Source organism: Cuculus canorus, chromosome 5 (assembly GCF_017976375.1).
Source record: "Cuculus canorus isolate bCucCan1 chromosome 5, bCucCan1.pri, whole genome shotgun sequence".
NCBI lineage: Eukaryota > Metazoa > Chordata > Aves > Cuculiformes > Cuculidae > Cuculus > Cuculus canorus.
In genome coordinates this window covers 1,471,393-1,493,313 of record NC_071405.1, presented here as the reverse complement: position 1 = coordinate 1,493,313, position 21,921 = coordinate 1,471,393, and the positions used below count along the sequence as shown (strand labels likewise).

General features: G+C 49.2%; 1 protein-coding gene across 2 annotated transcripts in view; it reads left to right on the top strand.

Annotated features, from left to right (window-relative positions):
- The window catches only part of MDGA2 (MAM domain containing glycosylphosphatidylinositol anchor 2), a 359,555-nt gene that overhangs the window by 277,062 nt on the left and 60,572 nt on the right, over nucleotides 1–21,921 (top strand). For both annotated transcript variants that reach the window (XR_008450022.1, XM_054067864.1), the window contains exon 9: nucleotides 5,106–5,375. Coding sequence is in view for 1 of the 2 variants with exons in the window: in XM_054067864.1 (XP_053923839.1) it covers nucleotides 5,106–5,375 (270 nt within the window). In the remaining variant the exon portion in view is untranslated. The remainder of the gene's footprint in view (nucleotides 1–5,105; nucleotides 5,376–21,921) is intronic.

Below are 21,921 nucleotides of genomic sequence, written 5' to 3'. Positions count from 1 at the left end.
TCGCTGATGTGGCCTGGGAGATGAAGTGCTGCCTCTGCTAGAAGTTGAAGAGGTGCCACACGATGTTCCTGAGAGTAATCACCTGAGCCTGGGTTTGATAGATCAGAGGCCCAGGCGTAGACACAACATAAGAAAAATAAGATTGACTGCCTAGCCCCAGCCTTCATTATCAGGCAAGATAGAAATCCCAGCAAGTAACTCTCCCTCAGAGGCAAACATGCCCTCAATAACTTAAGGAGAAAGAAAAGGCAAGAAGAAAGGCTGCCTTTTTAAGCCGGAACGACTCTGAGTTTCCACTGCGCATCCCTCAGGCAATAAAATAATTTACAGTATTTTCAATCAGACATTGGAAATGGTGCTTGCTCAGATCATCTCGGATTCACCGGCATCTTAAATATGCAGTGGTTTAGCACCGTTCCAGGCTGGGAGGTTATTAGTCCCCTCCCCTGCATCGTCCAGCCCATCCCAGTCTGGTCTGCAATGCGGTGGTGTGGTCCTGAGCCCATCCAGACCTCCATCCCTCACCTGATTTGTCATTTACTGCTTTTGTTTTCTATGGTGCAAATCCTGCCCTAAGAGTGTTTAAAGGTTACTCCTTCTCTGTATCTGACAGGGGCTGATGTTGGAATCATAGAATGGTTTGGGTTGGAAAGAAGCCTACAAGAAAGCAGGGGAGGAGCTTCTTACAAGAGATAGAATGAGGGGAATGGCTTTAAATTGGAAGGGGGAAGATTTAGATTAGACATTAGGAAGAAATTCTTCACGCTGAGGGTGGGGAGGCCCTGGCCCAGGGTGCCCAGAGCAGTGGTGGCTGCCCCATCCCTGGAGGGGTTCCAGGCCAGGTTGGATGGGGCTTGGAGCCCCTGATCCAGTGGGAGGTGTCCCTGCCTGTGTCAGGTTTGAGATGGGCTTTGAGGTCCCTTCCAACCCAAACCATCCCATGATTCTATGGCTCTATGATCATCCAGTTCCAACCCCTCTGCCATGGGCAGGTTCAGTTTTAGAATAACATCACCCTGTTGGGTGAATCAAATAAAAGTGGTCGGGATACAACAGAAATTGAAGCAGCGGCATCAGGTTTTCATATTCATTCCTGTTGCTAGAGCGGGAGAGAGAAACTAATTAATTTCCTTAGGCTAGAATGCAAATTGGAGAAACCAAATCAGCAGGTGAAGTCTCTGCTCAAGGCCACACAGTCAAAATAAACTCACAGAGTGGTGTGTTTTCTCCTTAACAAACCTTACAAGGAAGACCATGATAAGATCTCCACAATGAAGAGCAGCTGTCTGCCTTAAACAAACAAGCGTCCTCACTGTCATTACTCTTGATGGAGAGGACGACTTCGTATTCCATTTTCTAATCCTTAACACATGAATGTACTTAGGCTAAAAAATTCATTAAATATTAATGTAAAGCCCATTTTAACTTCAGCCTCTTTGCTTCCCAAAGATAATTGTTTAAGAGAATGAACTCTACTCCCTTTGCGGCTCTACCGTATATTTTTCAAAAACTAATACTAGAATTATGAAAAATGTGAGTAAGTACAGCAATGTAAATTAAATCAAATTGCTAAAGCCTTGGGGAAGAGCTAATGCAAATGAATTAACCATGTATAAGTTCCAAACACTGTGAATTTTCCTTCAGAGCATCGTTGCCCTGTGGAGGAAGGACTTGGGGTGCTGATTGACGGGAAGCTTGACATGAGCCGCAACGTGTGCTCACAGCCCAGAAACCAACCGTGTCCTGGGCTGCGTCGAACACAGCGGGACCAGTGGGTTGAGCGAGGGGATTCGGCCCCTCTGCTCTGTACTGGTGAGACCCCACCTGGAGTCCTGTGTCCAATTCTGGAATCTCCAACATAAGAAGGAAATGGAACTGTTGGAGCATGTCCAGAGGAGGCCATGGAGATGATCTGAGGGTTGGAGCACCTCTGCTGTGAGGACAGGCTGAGAGAGTTGGGGTTGTTCAACTGGACAACGCTCCAGAGAGAACTTACAGTGACCTTCCAATACCTGAAGGGGCTACAAGAAAGCCGGAGAGGGGCTGTTTACAAGGGCGTGTACTGACAGCATGAGGGGGGATGGCTTTAAATTGTATGGGGGAAGATTTAGGTGAGACATTAGGAAGAAATTCTTCTCGCTGAGGGTGGGGAGGCCCTGGCCCAGGGTGCCCAGAGCAGTGGTGGCTGCCCCATCCCTGGAGGGGTTCCAGGCCAGGTTGGATGGGGCTTGGAGCCCCTGATCCAGTGGGAGGTGTCCCTGCCCATGGCACGGGGTGGAACTGGATGGGCTTTGAGGTCCCTTCCAACCAAAACCATTCTATGATTCAGTGATTCTACTCTTGGAAGATGCCTGAGACACTGCAACGTTCTCTAGCTGCAAACGCACTGTCTTGTAAAAACGAATAGCATAAAAATGAGCTGTTAGCTCTGGCTACTGTCATATATATTAGTTTTTATCATCTCTTTCCTTTTTTTATTAATGTTATTGCCTGCAAAATGTAACTTGAAAACGAGCAACCAAAATTAATTCTCTTTTCCTGTCACTGGGTATCATCTGTTCGTGGATGGAAATTCTGCATTTTAAAGACTATTTTGATCTTAAAGGCATGGGAAACTTTCATTTTAAAGCTATTTATAAGGCTAAAGTATCCTATAAGGAAATAAACGAGGGAAGAAAACAGGGAACTGTTTTGCTGTTCAGGTGGGGAGGCCCTGGCCCAGGGTGCCCAGAGCAGTGGTGGCTGCCCCATCCCTGGAGGGGTTCCAGGCCAGGTTGGATGGGGCTTGGAGCCCCTGATCCAGTGGGAGGTGTCCCTGCCCATGGCAGGGGTGGGACTGGATGGGCTTGGAGTCCCTTCGAGCCCAAACCATTCTGTGATTCAATGGTTGGTATCTGTTATGGAGATACTGAGCAATGGAGAACCCGAGGACAAGATTTTCTTGGAGAGAGATAATGGTAAAAGAGAGATCCTTCTGAAAGGAGCGTGGTGTTGACTCTGTGAAGACTGCTCTCATGCGGAGCTCATCAGGGGCTTTATATTTTCGTCTGTAAGACAGCTCTTTTAATATGGATGCAAAGTTTCCACGTATCTTACTGGCATAGGAGGCTTTCGGGATTTCTTCTTCCATCTGGGCTGAAAAATGAGCTGTGTTGTTTGAAGATCCAGGATGCATTGTCACTCACTGCTCTGCATCCGATTGCAAACAAATGCACGTTAGCTCATCTAAAAAGCTGTGCTGACAACAGCCAAGTGCCAAAATGATACTGTCCAGGTTGCCCTGTTTTTTTCTGCAATGATTAAATTATCAAAAGGCAAACGAGAGGGTGAAGTTTGGTTTTTTGCATACGCTGTATGTTGCCTATATTTTATTTATTTTGTGTTTTGCTGGAATCAAAAGTCTGTCAGAGTTTGTAGCTGCAAATCTACATTATTTAAAATGCAGTTTAATTCAAGTGATGGGAAAATGGCCCATTTTGTGCTTACTGGAATATCTAACCTACCGCCTGAGTAGATGGAAAAGATTAATATATGATTATATATTTGCTCAAGCCTGAAAGGAGTGCCAGGATGGGGTGCGTAATTCTTACCCAGAAGGTATCCCTTCTTGGTGTGGGAGAGGTGAGAGAGGTCCAGGCCCACTGACCTGTCCATCAGGTATGGTGGTCTTTTTTTCTTCCTCACAAAAGGGTTTTCATGTGCTAATTTTATAGTCTTTGAAATGTCTTTAGCACTTCTTGGCAAGGTGGAGCAAATTCAATTCTTAGATGTCCATTGGCTCTTGACAAGGCCACTTCAGAAGCAGGCACTTGGTGGTTTGACGTGACTTGGGTCAGCAAAGTCAGTCTATGCTTTCAGGGGTGTTCTTGTTCTTACCTGAAGCAACACCAAGCTGTGAGGCCCCCATCTCACCAAGGTGTCACACAGCTCATTTGAGAGATCACCCACTTGATCCATCTGCCTTGCAAGATAAGGTTTTTCCTTGTTCCGGTAGAACCGCTCCCTTTTGCACAGTTCAGTATTTGCCATCCACAAGGCCTGGCAAGTCCATTAAACCACACACAGGCGCGGGACGTCTCACTGCATCTTGAGAGATAACATCAGTGAAGCAACACAGTCTCTTCAAGTACTCATCAGGAAATGTCAATAAGCAGAACGCAGCCCTTTGGATGTGTACATTGCTGCTACCGCCTGATCGGTATCTACCGAGGTTGTGTACTTACTGTTATTGAGTTCCCATCTCACAGACGCCGGGTTACGCTGTGAGCTCCAGCCTTCCCACAGTGGCTGTTAACTGTCTCTCACTCCAATTCACACACCGGGGTCAGGGCAGTCTGCGGTTTCAGTACAGGATGGGGGATGATGTGATTGAGAGCAGCCCTGCGGAGAAGGACTTGGGGTGCTGGGGGATGAGAAGCTCAACATGAGCTCTGAATGTGCGCTCACAGCCCAGAAACCAGCCGTGTCCTGGGCTGCATCCAAAGCAGCGTGGCCAGCAGGGAGGGAGGGGATTCTGCCCCTCTATTCCTCTTGTGAGACCTCATCTGGAGTATTGTGTCCAGTTCTGGAATCCTCAACATAAGAAGGAGACGGAGCTGTTGCAACAGGTCCAGAGGAGGCTACAAGGATGATCGGAGGGCTGGAGCACCTCCCATATGAGGACAGGCTGAGAGAGTTGGGGTTGTTCAGTCTGGAGAAGAGAAGGCTCAGAGGAGACCTTATAGTGACCTTCCAGTACCTGAAGGGGCTACAAGAAGCTGAGGAGGGACATTGTAAAAAGGCTTGTGATGATGGGGTGAGGGGCAATAGGTATAAACTGGAGAGGGGCAGATTTAGAGTAGACAGAAGGAGGAATTTCTTCACAATGAGAGCGGTGAGGCCCTGGCCCAGGTTGCCCAGGGAGGTTGTGGCTGCCCCATCCCTGGAGATGTTCAAGGCCAGGTTGGATGGGGCTTGGGCAGCCTGATCTCAAGGGAGGTGTTCCTGCCCATGGCAGGGGGTTGGAATTGGATGGGCTTTGAGATCCCTTCTAACCCGAACTATTCAATGATTCAGTGATTCTAATTCCCTTATTTATCTCATTCTCTCACTTCCTGTCTCCTCAGACCCTCCCGCCGTGGAGCCCACCTTCCTGGAGATTCGACAAGGCCAAGGCCGGAGCATCACCATGAGCTGTCGGGTCCTGAGGGCTTATCCCACCCGGGTCCTCACCTACGAGTGGCGCCTGGGCAGCAAGCTGCTGCGCACCGGCCAGTTTGACATGCAGGACTCTACCGAGTACACTGTCAGCAGCCTCTCCCGCGACAGCTACGGCATCTACAACTGCAACATCATCAACGAAGCGGGCGCTGGCCGGTGCAGCTTCCTCGTAACAGGTAGGCTTGGTGGTGTCTTGGTGCGCTGTGATGATGGATTGAGCATGCGGTAGGTTTGCGTGTCATTGGGTAATTCTATTCCTGCCTTAATTAATGGATTGCCAAAGAGATCTATCCCTCAAAGCAGAATCATAGCTTAAGGCACCTGGTTTATATTCTGAGGAGGTTGGTAACAGGAGGTTTAGCTTCTTTCGGTGGTTGGAATATAAAGATTTTTACATGCAAAACATAAATATCCCTTTACTGCAGGCATCTGTTGGTCTTCTTTTGTGAGAGGCCTGAGAGAGTCATCAGGCAGCAAATTTCTTCTGTTTGAAGTTTATAATAAGGCTTGAATTTCCTCTTCTCTTCTGGTACGCTCAGCGTGCTCGGGGACCAGGGTGGGCACACCACAGTCTCAAGCAACTTCAAGCCACTCGAGTACAGAGGGGCTTTGAAATATGTTCCTTTCCTCAAAAAAAACCAAAGGGTTTTGTGAAGTTAGTACCCAAGATCACAGGCGCAGGGAGGCTGGGCAACCCCTGCCATGATCTGCCAGCACTGTGGAATCAATTCGTTGGGTTGAGACAAACTTGATATGTCTTTTATCTTCAGTGTCTTGGATCTGAATGTTAAACTGGGTGTTCAGTCATGCAAGTCTTGATTCTTCCTCTGTTGGAGATTCGCTACCGTGACTGGAAGACTCAGCTTCTTGATTGTGCAGCAGATGTTGTGCCCAAGCTGAGGTTCTCTGGTTGCTGGAGTCACATGAGCAACAGGTTCTCTCACGCCTCTAGGCTGGTTGTCCAGGCACTTTGTAGGACCACTGGAGGGAAAAAAGCATTTCTGTTAAGTGAATAATTCCTCATGGTCTGTGGTGGGCTGGAAGCCCTATATTCCTCTGTCTGAAGGTCATCGCGAGCAACACCAGCCTCCCTATGGCTGTTGAGACAGTAGCCCCATTTCAGCTCAAAATCCTTCTCATCAGCTACTTGGAAAAGAAACCAACAAACACAAAATTCAGAATATGTAGAGGAGATCCCCCATCATAGTTGGGATTTTCTTCTTGTTTACCAACCTGGTTCCAGCTATGACCAGATCTAAATGAGGTTTTGCTTCTGAGGTTGCTGGCAGCTCCCTGACCCCTACCGTCGTTTAAGAAAATGGGCATCATTATCAGCTTTACAGCTATAAGCAGAAAGGGCATGGATATAACGGAAGAGCTGCAGAGCACCTCTTGTGGACACTGTTCTGCACAATCCTTGGGTGTCAGGGTAGACGATCCATACTCATTTGTCCTGGAAATAAAGGAAACAATTCAGCTCCCTGGTGTTTTTCAGCAAAATTTGGTTTTATAGGAAAAAAAGTGGGCTTGCTCTCATGTGCATGCTTTATTTGTCTAGTTTGGACTTAGCTGAATGGCACCTCGTTGGCAGGGATTGCCTTGGGCAATCAGATGTGGTGGGAACACAGCGAGCACCTCAATGACCAAGGGCTCTTCCTTCAAAAACGTAATCAAGCCTTTGGCTGCCTTAACTTTCAGAGCCTGCGTGGAAGTATTTTCGCAACTACTGACTTCTCCAGGTCTTTGGAGTTTAATCCAAAAGGTGACTCTGAAGGAAACCAGAGAAACAGCCTTTTTCTCAAATGAGTAAATGCAGTTCAATTTACTGTTCATCATGCTGTGGACCCGAGATTGTGGAAACCTGTTCTAAGGCAATTATTTTACCAAGACTGGGGCAATCTGAGTGCCTTTCTGTGATTTATTACCATGCCAAAGCAAACCATGTAAGTGCAGATTAGTACTAAAGCGGTTTTATGATCCATGTGCCGTGCTCAGTTGGGGTTCTTCAGCCTGGAGAAGAGAAGGCTCCTGGAAGACCTTATAATGGCCTTCCAGTACTGAAAGAGGCTCCAGGAAAGCTGCAGAGGGGATCTTGATCAGGGACTTCAGGGATAGGATGAAGGAGAACGGTTTTCAGCTGAAAGAGGGGAGATTGAGATGAGATCTTAGGAAGAAATGTTTTGCTGTGAGGGTGGGGAGGCCCTGGCCCAGGGTGCCCAGAGCAGTGGGGGCTGCCCCATCCCTGGAGGGGTTCCAGGCCAGGTTGGATGGGGCTTGGAGCCCCTGATCCAGTGGGAGGTGTCCCTGCCCATGGCAAGGGTGGGACTGGATGGGCTTGGAGGTCCCTTCCAACCCAAACCATTCCATGATTCTATGATTCTATAACACATGGAATTGAAACTGCTCTTAGGAAAGAGCAGCCGCTGTATCCTGGTCCCGAGTCTTATCAGGACAGGTGGATTTAAAGCACCGGGAAACTGAAAACACATAGAAGAAAAATGACAAAGTGGGTAGAAATGAGGCTTACATTTCACCAGTAATGTGAATACAGAAAAGAAATGGGTCACTTCGACACACGCAGGGAGGAAAAAGCCAAATAAATAACCCGGCGGCAGGAATTGGGCGATAGCAGAGAGCTTTTCTTTTGGGTGGAATAATGAGAGTTGTTGTAGCATATTTTGTAGGTGGTTTTATTTCCAGGTTTTCATGTTGCAGTGGATGCTGCAATGCTCATGTTGCAGGGGCTGCAGAGCAGCGTCGGTAGCTCAGAGAAAGGGTTTTACTACAGTGTTAAAAGCAGCCTGGATGAAAATCTATAGTGGAGTTTGCAAGTTTGTTTTTACTGCATTTGTATTTTGAGCCAGATCCGAGAAGATGAAAGCAAAATAAATCACATGTGGAAAAGGAGGTTGATTTATATCAGCTGGGCCAATCTCAGGCAGATTTAACCTGCTACTGTCTTCAAAATAAATGAGAACATACGAGCAAAATTGTATTTGCTGAAAGCAAAGCTGACTTTGTGCTACTTGCAGCTTCACTGTCTCTGTATTTTATTCAGTGGCTGATAGCGCACATCACATTTAGAGAGCAACAAAAAGTCTTTTTTGTGGGTATTGTGTCCTTAAAACCCTGCCAAGGCTGGAAGTAAATAGGAAAAATTAATGGATGGACAATAGTTGCGTTGCTTGACTGGCGAGGGAGGGGACTGTCCCGCTCAGCTCCACACTGGGGCTGCCCCACCTCAAGTCTTGGGTGCAGTTCTGGGGCCACAGTGTGAAAAGGATCTAAAGGTACTGGAGAGCGTCCAGAAGAGGGCACGGACTTGGTGAAGGGTCTGGAGGGGAAACCGTATGAGGACAGGCTGAAGCCACTTGGTCTGTGCAGCCTGGAAAAGGCTGAGAGGGGACATCATCACAGTTTACAGCTTCTTCACAAGGGAAGGAGCAGGAGCTGAGCTCTTCTCTCTGGTGACCAGTGAAAGGACGTGAGGAGATGGCACGAAGATGTGCCAGGAAAGGGTTAGATTGGACATGAGGAGAAGGTTCTTCCCTCCGAGGGTGGTGGAGCACTGGATCAGCTCCCAGGGGAAGCAGTTACAGCCTGAAAATATTCCAGCAGCGTTTGGTCAATGCCCTCAGCCCCACAGTGTGAACATTGTGGTGTCCTGTGCGGGGACAGGAGCTGGACTCGATGGTCCTTGTGGGTCCCTTCCAGCTCAGGACATTCTGTGATTCACAAAATATCGTGAATGACAGAGAAGCCTCCTTGTGGGCAAGGGAAGGAGTTCAGTGCTGGAGGAACCCACCCCAGGGACAACTTTTCCGCAGCGTATTGGGTCTCGTCACTGCAGGAGAAGGTAAACTCTGCATTTTCCAGGTTCCCAGCGTGTAACAGATCGATTAAGCAAGCCCTTGCTTTGCTGGCAGAAGGGCTGGTGCTACAGCAGGGATTGTTTAGCAATATTCTGCGCACCTGGGGAGCTATTTAGGATTAAGATTATTTGTAATTGAGGTTACCTGACAAGTCTCAGTGTAAAGCTTTATCTGCAGCAGCTCATAACTTTGGCAAGCTTTAACCTCTTGTGCTGAAATACGCAGTGCCGGTGGCTGCCTCGGGCGGAATTATTCACCAGAGCTGCTGTCCAGAGAGGTTTCTATAAGGAAAGGGAATGATGTTTTCTTTGAACCATATTAAATTCATGCAGTTGTTTAATTGAAGGAGCATTAATACACATCTTTGCATGATTCCTTGTTTAGGTTACGTCAGGAAATCATCTGTCCAGCATTTACAGTGCTGGCTTGACAATGCTATATATAATTTTTGAGATACTAATTAAAGTAATAATCATAGAATTACAGAATGGTTTGGGTTGGAAGGGACCTCCAAGCCCATCCAGTGCCACCCCCTGCCATGGGCAGGGACACCTCCCACTGGATCAGGAGCTCCAAGCCCCATCCAACCTGGCCTGGAACCCCTCCAGGGATGGGGCAGCCCCCACTGCTCTGGGCACCCTGGGCCAGGGCTTCCCCACCCTCACAGCAAAACAGTTCTCCCTGAGATCTCATCTCAATCTCCCCCCTTTCAGCTGAAAACCATCTCCCCTCATTCTGTCCTTCTCATGGTGGGGATTCCAGAACCGGACACAGGACTCCAGGTGGGGTCTCACCAGAGCAGAGCAGAGGGGCAGAATCCACTCACTCAACCCCGTGGCCACACTGCTTCGGTTGCAGCCCAAGATAATGCTATAGATGATTTGTGAGATACTAATTAAAGCAGTAATCATACCACCGCACGGTGCTAAGCAAAGCTACTAACGGCATTATGTAATGTATCTACTTTTACCAACTAACCTCTGATCCCACCGTTCAGAAGACAGCTTTGAATGTGGATTTTGTGGTGTTCTGCTTCATGGCATTTTTTTTGCAGTGAAATATTGCACTAATTAATGAGCCAGCCATTAATTATTTACTTATCCAGTCATGTGTCATGATTTCAGTGTTTCTAGCCAAGAGCAACATCAAGCCAATCAGCTTATAATTATGTAGGTTATAATTGTTAACTACCAGGATGACCACAGCTTTCGCTTTCTTTGGAGCTTCTCTGATGTTACTGAATTAAAGGCAGAGCAGAGCAAACTTTAGAGCTTGCACGTACCCACCCGTATCCCCGTTTCTATTCTTGCTGGGTGTGTCTGCTCAGTTTGCCGGAGGATCTCGCATCTCCTGCCTTCCTTTTCCCCATGTCTTAGGGAATCATAGGATCACAGAATGCTTTAGTGGGAATGGAATTTCATTGGTCACCAGGAGCCCTGTGCTCTATTCTGGAATCCTCCTCGCAGGAAGGACACGGAGCTGTTGGGCCAAGTCCGGAGGAGGCCACGGAGATGATCCGAGGGCTGGAGCACCTCCCATAGGAGAACAGAATGAGAGAGTTGGGGTTGTTCAGCCTGGAGGCTCCAGGGAGACCTTAGAGCAGCTTCCAGTGCTGAAAGGGGCTCCAGGACAGCTGAGGAGGGGCTCTGGATCAGGGAGGGCAGGGTCAGGATGACAGGGAGTGGTTTTCACCTGAAAGAGGGGAGATTGAGATGAGATCTTGGGAAGAAATGTTTTGCTGTGAGGGTGGGGAGGCCCTGGCCCAGGTTGCCCAGAGCAGTGGGGGCTGCCCCATCCCTGGAGGGGTTCCAGGCCAGGTTGGATGGGGCTTGGAGCCCCTGATCCAGTGGGAGGTGTCCCTGCCCATGGCAGGGGGTGAGACTGGATGGGCTTTGAGATGCCTCCCAACCCAACCCATCCCATTCTATGATCAGTATCTTATTGCCCTGAAGGGCCCAAAATTGAACCCAGGATTCGAGGTGTGGCCTCACCGGCACCAAGTCCCAGAGCACGATCCCTTCCCTGCTCCTGCAGGCCACCCTGTTTCTGATCCAGACCAAGATGCTGTTGGCCTTCTTGCCCTCCTGTGCCACTGCTGGCTCATGTTCTGCCACTGTTAACGACCCCCCTAGGTCCTTTTCCACCAGGCAGCTTTCCAGCTGCTCTTCCCAAGCCTGGAGCTTCATGGGGTTGTTGTGGTCAAAGTGCTGAATCTCACACAGTTGTCCTCAGCCCATCCATCCAGCCTGGCCAGGTCTCTTCTGCAACTGTGATGCAATACAGAAGGACAAGAACATCCAAGTTGGCAGAACAACCCAACTATTTTAAAAGAGATTTTTTTGTGTGTGGTCGATGTATTTGTGTGGACATTGTTTGACCTCATGTAGCTTTTTTTTTGTCCGTGCTCTGAAACCAGCTGGTCCATGCAGGGAAGGGAGAGGATGAGATGGGTGAGAGCAGGGACTCAAGAGCATTCTTCCCACAGTCCTCCTCCTCTTTTCATTCTTTCAAGTCACCCATTGTTCGAGTACTAAATTTGGCTTAAGCCAGCGGGAAAGGATATAAAGTGCGTAACAAATACACTAAGGGAGAGGGTTAATTGAATTCCTTCGTACCATGGCAGAAAGCAGGTGGAGAGCTGCTCTGCGCTGCCCTCCAGCAGCAGCCCCCGGGGCGCCCACCTGCAAACACCTGCAAACACAACCCCTGCTCTGCTTTAAGATGATCAAATGACAGTGAGGACGCAGAGAAGGGATGTAAGAGGGCATTGGGGAGGTACCACAGCATTAAAGTCACAGATAGCACAAACAGGGGAGGTTTTGATTAAAAAAAGAACCCCAACCCTCAAGCCCTCTGGTTCTGACTCTAAAGAGTTTGAATTCACCGAAGTGGATCTTTAGACTTGAGGGTTTTACCCTGCCAAAAATACTGACAGTAAACGGTTTGGAGGAAAATGTCACCTATTAAAAGAAAAAAGATAAACATTGAAAAGAACAAAGCAAATATAACTCCTTAATTCCCACGGAGGGAGATGTGTGAGAGAAAGAGAACTGAGTCTACCAAGAAGATTTGATTTATTCTATGAAAAGGAAATGTCTGTATTTCCAGCACAGCACTCTCCTTTCCCACACAAGATTCCTAAGAGACCACCACTCGGTAACACTCGACTGCCAGTGACCACTGGCTTTGATTTCTAAAATCAAAGGGACATCACCGATTGAACTGGTGAATCCGCACCTCAAATCCTGGCTTCGCTTTTGCACCTTAGACTCCAAGAAAGATCTGGAGGGGCTGGAGCAGGTCCAGAGGGGGCAGCAAAGCTGAGGAAGGCTTTAGAGCTGGGGTTTGGGGCGCAGCTGAGGGACCTGGGGTTGTTTATTCGGGTCACTGCACCTTGGTGGGACCCATCCTGATGTGTGCCCCAGACTGGACTGTTTCTTCTAAATCCTCCCTTCTTAGAAGGAATTCAGCAGTTACACCATTGACTTTATTTCATCTTTTTTTTTTTTATGCCACCGTGTGCAGACAAGTTCATAACTGCTGCTCTGTGCAGCGGCTTTGCCTGCATGCAAATGGCTTATAATTTGCCAGGACTGCTCACATTAAAGACTCGGATGTAGCAAGGACAGAGGCAGTATTCGAAGCAGGCAAAGTCCTTGGTTCCTGTGGGCAGGTTCCCGAGCACAGCTGAGCGAGCTGATCCCCGTCTGACCTCTTTCTTCGGGGTGGTTTTTAATGATTGTTTTATTAAAAAGCGACCTTCCAGTACCTGGAGGGGCTTCAGGAAAGCTGGGGAGGGGCTGTTCACAAAGCCTTGTGGTGACAAGATGAGGAGGAACGGGTATAAACTGGAGAGGGGCAGATTTAGACTGGATATAAGGAGGAATTTCTTCACGATGAGGGTGGAGAGGCCCTGGCCCAGGTTGCCCAGGGAAGCTGTAAATGTCCCATCCCTGGAGGGGTTCCAGGCCAGGTTGGATGGACCTTGGGCAGCCTGATCCAGTGGGAGGTGTCCCTGCTCATGGCAGGGGTTGGAATCAGATGATCTTGAAGGTCCTTTCCAACCCAAACCATTCTATGAGTCTATGAAAGGGCTTGTGTGCTTCTGTGCTGCCTGTGGAGTTTGCCGTGTTTATGGGGGGTGTCCAGGATGCTCTGTGGATCCACATCCACGTGTGGATGCTTTGCAAGTCTGGTGGCATTGGGAATATCAATGTCTTGATATTGGTGGAAAATTATCACAGGGAAGCAGAGGGAAGAAATGATGAGGTGTTGAACAGCACTGGTAGCTCAGTCTGTTGTTTGCCCTGTTCTCAGAACAAATACATGTCACAGGCTTGGATCCGTCCAGCCTGGTGGGAAAAGCTGTGGGTTTTGGTGAGGAACCGTGAGTTTGAGATAGGACGTTGACAGCCTGTATGGAGTGGAGGACCTTATACGTCACAGTTTAGCTCTGGTCCAGCCTGACTGGCAGCCAGACCTGAGCAGCTGTGACCCCAATCTCCCCTCACTCACCAAGAAAGAGGAAAGGGAAATGAGAGAGAGACTTGTGGGTTGGAAACTGAAGTATCCAGGCTGGATGGGGCTTGGAGCAACCTGATCCAGTGGGAGGTGTCCCTGCTTATGGCAAGGGTTGGAACTGGATGATCTTTAAGGCCCCTTGCAACCCAAAACATTCTATGATTCTATGACACTCTAATAATAATAATAAAGAAAATACTAGTAATAATAATAAAATATATACAAACATATGAAACTGCCCCCCCTCCCCCGATGCCCAGGTCACCACAGATGCTGCAGAGCAGGCACAGGGAGAGGTCCCGGCTGGACTCAGCAGGAGAAGCAGATGAACTCAAGCACTTGATTCAGGAATGCACAGATCTGGGATCAGGGGCAAAAAGACAGACAAAATTCACGTTGGACAATCAAAGAAGAGGGCTTGACCCTCGTGATCCCTCAGTTTTATACCGAATATGATGTCTGTGGGATGGAATCCTCTGCTGGTCAGTTTAGGGCCACCTCTCCTCTCCAGCTCTCCCCGCAGGTGCCACTCTTCTATGCCCATTTGATTATGGGGTTCCACCAGCCCAAGATGACCTTGGTTTCTACAGGAATAGGTGTGAGCAATGGCCTTCCTGCACCCCAGTGCCTGGTGCGATCGCTGCTAGAGAGAAACACTGCCTGAAAACAAGCGGTTAACTTCCATTAAATGAAGTTTCTCAGATGAGGCTTGGCTGAAAAGTTAGAGAACTGGTTCTACCTCAGCTCCAAGCACCCCACTTAGCCCGCACGGGCTGTTAGGTTTAAATACGGAGAGAGCTGGTAGAGTGAGCAATTTGAATTACTGTTAGATGAATTTATTTCTTTATGAAGACATCCACACAAACTACCTGTAAATCCTTGCTGTCTGTAGCACTGTTTCTCAAAGGAAGATTTGATTACAAGCGAACTATAAGTTATTAGCTTTCCAGTGAGTCTAAATGAATGTTACAGGCTATAAACTGCCTATATAAATTACAATCTCTCATGTATAGCTTAATGATGGTTGCAGTAACATTTATATCTTTCCCAAGGACGGGAGAAAATGTCTTACTGTGTCACTGATTACAATAGCCTCGTATTCCAGTTTCACACCTAAAGTCAAACTGGCAGTGTGTGGTTTTATTTGTTCTCACCTTTGATCTGAAACTTGAAATGCATTCCAATGCACCCCATTCTCTTGAGAACGTCGCCTCGTGGCAGCATTTGTTTCCCATGGAAAATGCATCGTGGAGCTGGAGTTGGGCATGAACCACCATCTCTTCCTCCAGCATGTGTCCTCTGCAGGTTTGGGTTGGTTTTTGTCTCTCACTGCGTTGTTTGCTCCTCAAGAGCAGGACACATCTGTCCACCTCATCTTCCTTCCCAGAGGAGGCCATGAAGGTGTTCCAAGGGCTGGAGCACCACTGCTCTCAGGCCAGGCTGAGAGCTGGGTTTGTTCAGTCTGGAGAAGAGAAGGCTTCAGGGAGATCTTGGAGAAGACTCCAATATTAAAGGGGCTCCAGGAAAGCTGGGGAGGGTCTCTTTACAAGGGCCTGGAGTGATAGGACGAGGGGAATGGCTTTAAATTGGAAGGGGGATGATTTAGATTAGACATTAGGAAGAAATTCTTCACGCTGAGGGTGGGGAGGCCCTGGCCCAGGGTGCCCAGAGCAGTGGGGGCTGCCCCATCCCTGGAGGGGTTCAAGGCCAGGTTGGATGGGGCTTGGAGCCCCTGATCCAGTGGGAGGTGTCTGGATGGGACTGGATGGGCTTTGAGGTCCCTTCCAATGAAAACCATTCTATGACTCTATGATTTGTATCATCCCAGGTTTGGGAGCAGCAGCTCTCTGTAGTCCAACCAAAGCTTTCCCAGATGATTCTGCCATATTCTCAGCCCTTAGCAATAAGAAATTAGGCTCTACATTAGTTAAGTTGTCAATGCTTAATTCAGAAACACATCCAAAAATATCACAATAAGTAATTAGTCCTCCCACTTGTTTAAATATTCCTCAGGTTTACCAATCTAAGGACAGACATGGTTGGCTGCGAACTGTAGGAAGGAGAAAAAATAGTCCAAGACCATATGTCGCCTACGTTCTAACCTGTGTGGTCTTGAAATTTCTACTGAGGTATTGCTACCATTTAAAAATGTATTTTTTCATTCATCTGCTGGGCACAGTAGGTGTTTGATTTTAATTAAAGACCTTAGAGGCCGTGGAGACTCTAACAGCGCGTCGGTGCCCAAAACTGCTTCTGAAAACGTGCAACAGGAAAGACCCATTTCCAAAGCACGCAGAGCATCAACGCTGCGCTGTTTCCCGCTGAACTCGCTCCTGCTGGGGGACAATCTGAATTTAGAGGCGCTTTGCCAGCCCCCTCGCGAGCAGACTGCAGCCCTGCCCCACGCGCTTGACCAGGGCAGTTTAAACTACGGGCGGTCAAATCCGAAAGATGGTTCTTACTGTGGTAACAGGTTTTTCCACCAATGTCCTGGTCCAAAGCCCGGTAAAGGCAGTGGACTCGGAGCCAGAGGCTGCATTTCTTGATAATTAATTTTCCAACTCGGCAGAGTTTGGAAGTTTGGGATATTTGCTTCTTGCAGGTCATCAGTGGAGAAGGTGGTGCCAAACGTGACCTTTTAGCAAGGGTGACAGGGGTTATTACCGGCTCTCCACCATGCTTTCCCTGTCATCTGGTAAGAAGACAAAACTGCAGTGAATTAATTGCGTCCTAAGGCTGAGGTCTCTAATTTGTGGAGCAGAGGGAGGGTTTATTCGAGGTTCTCACTGTGCTTCAGACTTGCTCGGTTTAATGAAGTCTGCCTTAGGGGAAGAAGGAAAATAAAGTTAGTTCATCCAAAAAAAGGAAAGGGTTGTGAATGCAGCAGTGGATTTCAGCACTCGAGAAACCGCTGCTTGCACAAACGGTTTGGGTTTAGCTGTGTTTCTGTGTGCTGCTGCTTGAGAGCCGCAGAAGGACTTGGCAAACCTTGCGTGGTTCTCCTTTTGCTGTGCAACGGAGCTGATAAGAGGCAAATTACGGCACTGAGCCAGGCCCTGGGCACGTGTCTCTGCTTTTCAGCAGTGACCACTGGAGCAGAGGCACTGCCATCTCCTGCTTCGTGGTCTACTGGCAAGCAGTACCATAGATGGCTCCCAAGCTGCTGTCCCAGGGGCGTTGCTGTTTCTCACCACTGATGGATGTCGCCTCCCTGAATGTGTCCAAACTTCTTCTGACATCCTTTTGGCCTCCATGGTTTGCAGTGTTTCAAGATACTAGAGCCTGGATCTAGGTGAAGGAGGTGAGGTGCAGCCAGATGTCCCCAAGTGCAGCAGTGCTGATGTGCCTTCAGACACTGATAAGAGTTAACACATCCCTTCTTGCTGACCACAGGGTGCTTTGTGCCATTGGGTTGTTTAGTCTGGAGAAGAGGAGGCTGAGGGAAGACGTTATCACTCTCTACAACTTCCTGGAAGGAGGTCCTAGTGAGGTGGGAGCTGGTCTCTTCTCCCAAGTAACACGCCATAGGGCAAGAGGAAATGGCTTCAAGTTGTGTTGGGGGAGGTTTAGGTTGGATAATGGGAAACATTTCTTTATCGAAAGAGTGGTAAAGCCCTGGCAGAGGCTGCTCAGGGCAATGGAGGAGTCTCCATCTCTGGAGGGGTTCAAAAAACATGAGACATGGCACTTCAGGACATGGTTGAGTAGGCATTGTGGTATTGAGCTGACAGTTGGAAAAGGTGATCTTAGAGGTCTTCTCAAACCTTAACGATTCTGTGATTCTAGAATAACAAAGAGGAGCGGTGCAGCTTTTGTATTAGGATGCTCTTGGTCGCTGAGCTGTAGGGTGTGAATCTGTCTGGGGCCAAACCGGTGACTCCACAAGTTAGACAACATGCAGCTGCCTCCCCGTATGGTGCAAAAGCTTAAGTGTGTAACGCTCAGGGCTGGCAATAGTTATTTTATTTGGATAAACAGAACAATGAGTGACCTGGGCAAAAAGAAGACCAAAAGGCTTTCCTTCCATGGGCTCTCTGCTCTGTTACTGCACTGCTGAAGGTGTGGTTTTGGGAGCTATAGAATCATTGAGTGGGATGGGTCGGAAGGGGCATTAAAGCCCATCCAGTCCCACCCACCATGGCAGGGACACCTCCCACTGGATCAGGGGCTCCAAGCCCCATCCAACCTGGCCTGGAACCCCTCCAGGGATGGGGCAGCCCCCACTGCTCTGGGCACCCTGGGACAGGGCTTCCCCACCCTCACAGCAAAACATTTCTGCCTAAAATCTCATCTCAATCTCCCGTCTTTCATCTTAAAACCATTCCCCCTCATCCTATTGTTGTACGTGATCGTTGTACATGGGAGTGAACAAGTCCCAGTTAATACTGGAGCTCAACCAGGCTCTCACCATGAAAAAAACTGCCTGCTGCGGTTGCCACAAATAATTAGAGTATTTCAGTCCCATGGAGCCCAAAGAAATCACACTAAAGAATGTTTAGCCGGGAGCCCTCGAGCATCGTCACTGCAGAGCTGACCTGAGCAGTGCCCAGCGAGGAGCAAAAGGCTGATTTTCAGCGGTGCTGGTGGGAAGCAGGGGCCGTTCAGGTGCTGGCAGGGCATTTTGTTTAGTTTATTCCTCCAAAATGCTTGTTTGTCTTAGTGATGTAATGGCATCGCTTGTTGCTTCTGGAGTGCATTGGAGCAGCCACAAGCTGTTGTGTTTAACGGAGACTGTGGAGCCCGCGGTAGGGGAGGGACGGGGCTGAGGCAGCTGCACTGCTCTGATTGCCAGAAGAGGAGAGCCTACAGCTGCCGAGGAACTCCTGATAAGCTTAGAAAGCAGCAGGGCAGTCAGGACAAGCAGCAGGGCTTGAGCTGAGGCTGATCGACGGAGCTGCAGGTGGACATGGCCATGGGTCAGGTGTGGAGGAAGACCTGGGGTACCCGTCAGCAGGAGCCATGCTCGGGGAGGGCATGTGTTGATCTTAGAATCATAGAATAGTTTGAATTTGAAGGGACCTTATAGATCATCTTATTCCAACCCCCTGCCACAGGCAGGGACACCTCCCACTGGATCAGGGGCTCCAAGCCCCATCCAACCTGGCCTGGAACCCCTCCAGGGATGGGGCAGCCACCACTGCTCTGGGCAACCTGGGCCAGGGCCTCCCCACCCTCATCGCAAAGTATTTCCTCCTTATGTATAGTCTAAATTTTCTCCTCTCCAATTTAAAGCCATTCCCTCTCAGCCTGTCACTCCATGTCTTTGTAAACAGTCTCTCCCGAGCTTTCTTGTAGCCCCTTCAGGTGATGCCCCACCTGCAGGGCAGGAGGGATGGGGTCAGTCCTTTCCACTGCTCCCTAAGGACTGCACAGAGCCACATCACCTTCCAGCTGCAAACACTTCTCCTGCGACTCAGTGCTGCGCTCTGAATCTGAGATCCGTGTTTTGCCAGGCTCTGTCAGAGCTTCCCCACCTCATCCCCTTCTCGGGGGACGCCCTTTTCTTCGTGTGCGTGTGATGACACATTCTTATTTACCATTTCGCGACAGCATCCTGCTCTCTGCGTGACACAGCTTTCCTTTCCCTTCCCATCCTTCATCTTGTCAGGCCTCTATCGTTTCCTGGCAGGTGACGCTGCTCCCACCTTCCACCCTCGCGGGTCTCGGGGGATTCGGTAGAGTTCACTTTGGTGACAACTAAATTGCTGCCTCCCCCTTGCCAAGGAGCGTCGCTTTGCTTTCTGTTGAGCTGTAATTCAGCTCTCTTTGGGAACCACTTTCCAGCCAGGCACAGGCACTGTGTGCAAACATGGATGCAGGGTGTGCATTAGAGCAACGAAGCTGGTGAGGGGCTGGAGAACGTCTGACGAGGAGCGGCTGAGAGAGCTGGGGGTGTTTAGCCTGGAGAAGAGGAGGCTGAGGGGAGACCTTATTGCTCTCTACAACTACCTGAAAGGAGGTTGTGGAGAGGAGGGAGCTGGGCTCTTCTCCCAAGGGACAGGGGACAGGACAAGGGGGAATGGCCTGAAGCTCCGTCAGGGGAGGGTCAGGTTGGATATCAGAAAACAATTCTTCACAGAAAGAGTCATTGGGCACTGGAACAGCTGCCCAGGGAGGTGGTCGAGTCGCCTTCCCTGGAGGTGTTTAAGGAATGGGTGGATGAAGTGCTGAGGGACATGGTTTAGGGAGTGTTAGGAATGGTTGGACTCGATGATCCAATGGGTCCTTTCCAACCTGGTGATTCTGTAAGAGCGTGCATTTGGGTGGATTCAGACTGATTAATATGTGAAATTGTGACAAGGATGCGTGTGTGAATCAGCCCCCTTCAGAGACCACTCTAGGCTGGATGTATTTATCCCTCCAAATGTCAGTGCACGGGACACATTTTATCGTAGCCTGTTTGAAGGGAAACCCACATTGTACCATGTTATAAAGCTAATTCAAATTGTGTTGAAGCTTTTTGCCAACAAACATGATGCGTTAAGCCCAAACAAATTGAAATCATTAGAATTACAGAATGATTTGGGTTGGAAGGGACCTCAAAGCCCATCCAGTCCCACCCCTGCCATGGGCAGGGACACCTCCCACTGGATCAGGGGCTCCAAGCTCCATCCAACCTGGCCTGGAACCCCTCCAGGGATGGGGCAGCCACCACTGCTCAGGGCACCCTGGGCCAGGGCCTCCCCACCCTCACAGCAAAACATTTCTGCTTGAAATCTAATCTCAATCTCACTTCTTGCTGCTTCAAACCATCTCCCTTTGTGCCGTCCCTGCACTCCCTGGTCGAGAGCCCCTCTCCAGCTTCCCTGGAGCCCCTTTCAGTCCCGGAAGGCTCCTCTAAGCTCTGAAGCTCTGCAATGCTCTGTGTTTAGTTCTTGGTGAGATCTACTCTTGATGGTAAAAGGAACACTGTTTTGAATCCCATGTTGGAAGCAGGAGGAATTACAGGGAAGAGCAGTGCAAGCTCTTCCACAGCTCAGCCAGCAGATGTCACGTTTGGTTATCAGTGGCGAGGCGTTCCATGGCAGCACTGTGCTCCTGCACCTGCAGGTGTGAGGGTAGGGATCCGCGCGGGGGAATCTGAGGAGAAGGGGAAGGATTCATTAAAGGGCATGTGGAGAAGGCGTCTCAGGGATGAAGTGTGTAGCATCCTCCATGGCATAAACTTATATGAGTTTAAGTGTTAACTTGGATGTTGGTTTCATGGTTTAAAACAGATTTTTCTGTACCTGGAGTGGGGAGATCACAGTGTTGGGAGCAATGGGTACATGGTTGTCTGTTCTTGCAGTGAAGGATCCCTGAGGAGAGCAGCCTCGCCCACCTGCTTTGCAGGGATTATTTACTATTAATGTTCATTCTAGCTTTAGCACTACTTAAATGCCCCCTCATCTGTTCTGCCGTGGCTTAGACTGCCCTTTCCTGGAAACCTAAGCCCAGAGAAGCTCCCGTGGCCAAAGCTGTTTGGTAGTGCAGGAGTCCCAGTTTCTGGTCTGCTGCTCTGGGCTCCAGTCTGAGCTTTATTTGCAGCCTCCTCTGCCTCCTCCCTCTCTGACCAACAGGTATCAGTGTTAATTTTCTCATATGAGGATAAATGACTATTTCAGCGTTCACCTGGATCTCGCGGGTGGGGCTGCAGGTACAGAGTGTATAGAACTGTGACCCTCGGGCTCTGTATTGGACTCCCTGGAAGTCACTCCTCAGGAAGATAGAGGAGGGCATGGCTGCGCAGTTTGCCGTCAGACCTCTAGTTTTGGTCAGGCAATATCTTAGCGATGCTGTGCAGACAAAACCTGCAACGTCCTAGAGAGAATGGAAACATTCTCGTTGCCCAGAGCAGTGGTGGCTGCCCCGTCCCTGGAGGTGTCCAAAGCCAGGTTGGATGGAGCTTGGAGCAATCTGATCCAGTGAGAGGTGTCCTTGCCCACTGCAGGGGGTGGGACTGGCTTTAAGGTCCCTTCCAACACAAAGAATTCCATGGTTCTATGATTTGAGCCTCTACAGAAAGTTCCAAATGACAAATACCATTCAGAAGTAAGTGATGTGAGGATGATGGTGGTTACAAGCAGAGGAAGAGGGGATTTGTAGCTGCATAGCTGGAGAAAGGAATGAGCCAAGTTTACTTTGTTTCGAGGGAAGCTGCTGTGGAAGAAAAGGCACTGATATCGTATGAAATAAAGAATCATAGGATCCTGGAATCCTAGAATGGTTTGGGCTGGAAGGGACCTCAAAGCCCATCCAGTCCCACCCCCTGCCATGGGCAGGGACACCTCCCACTGGATCAGGGGCTCCAAGCCCCATCCAACCTGGCCTGGAACCCCTCCAGGGAGGG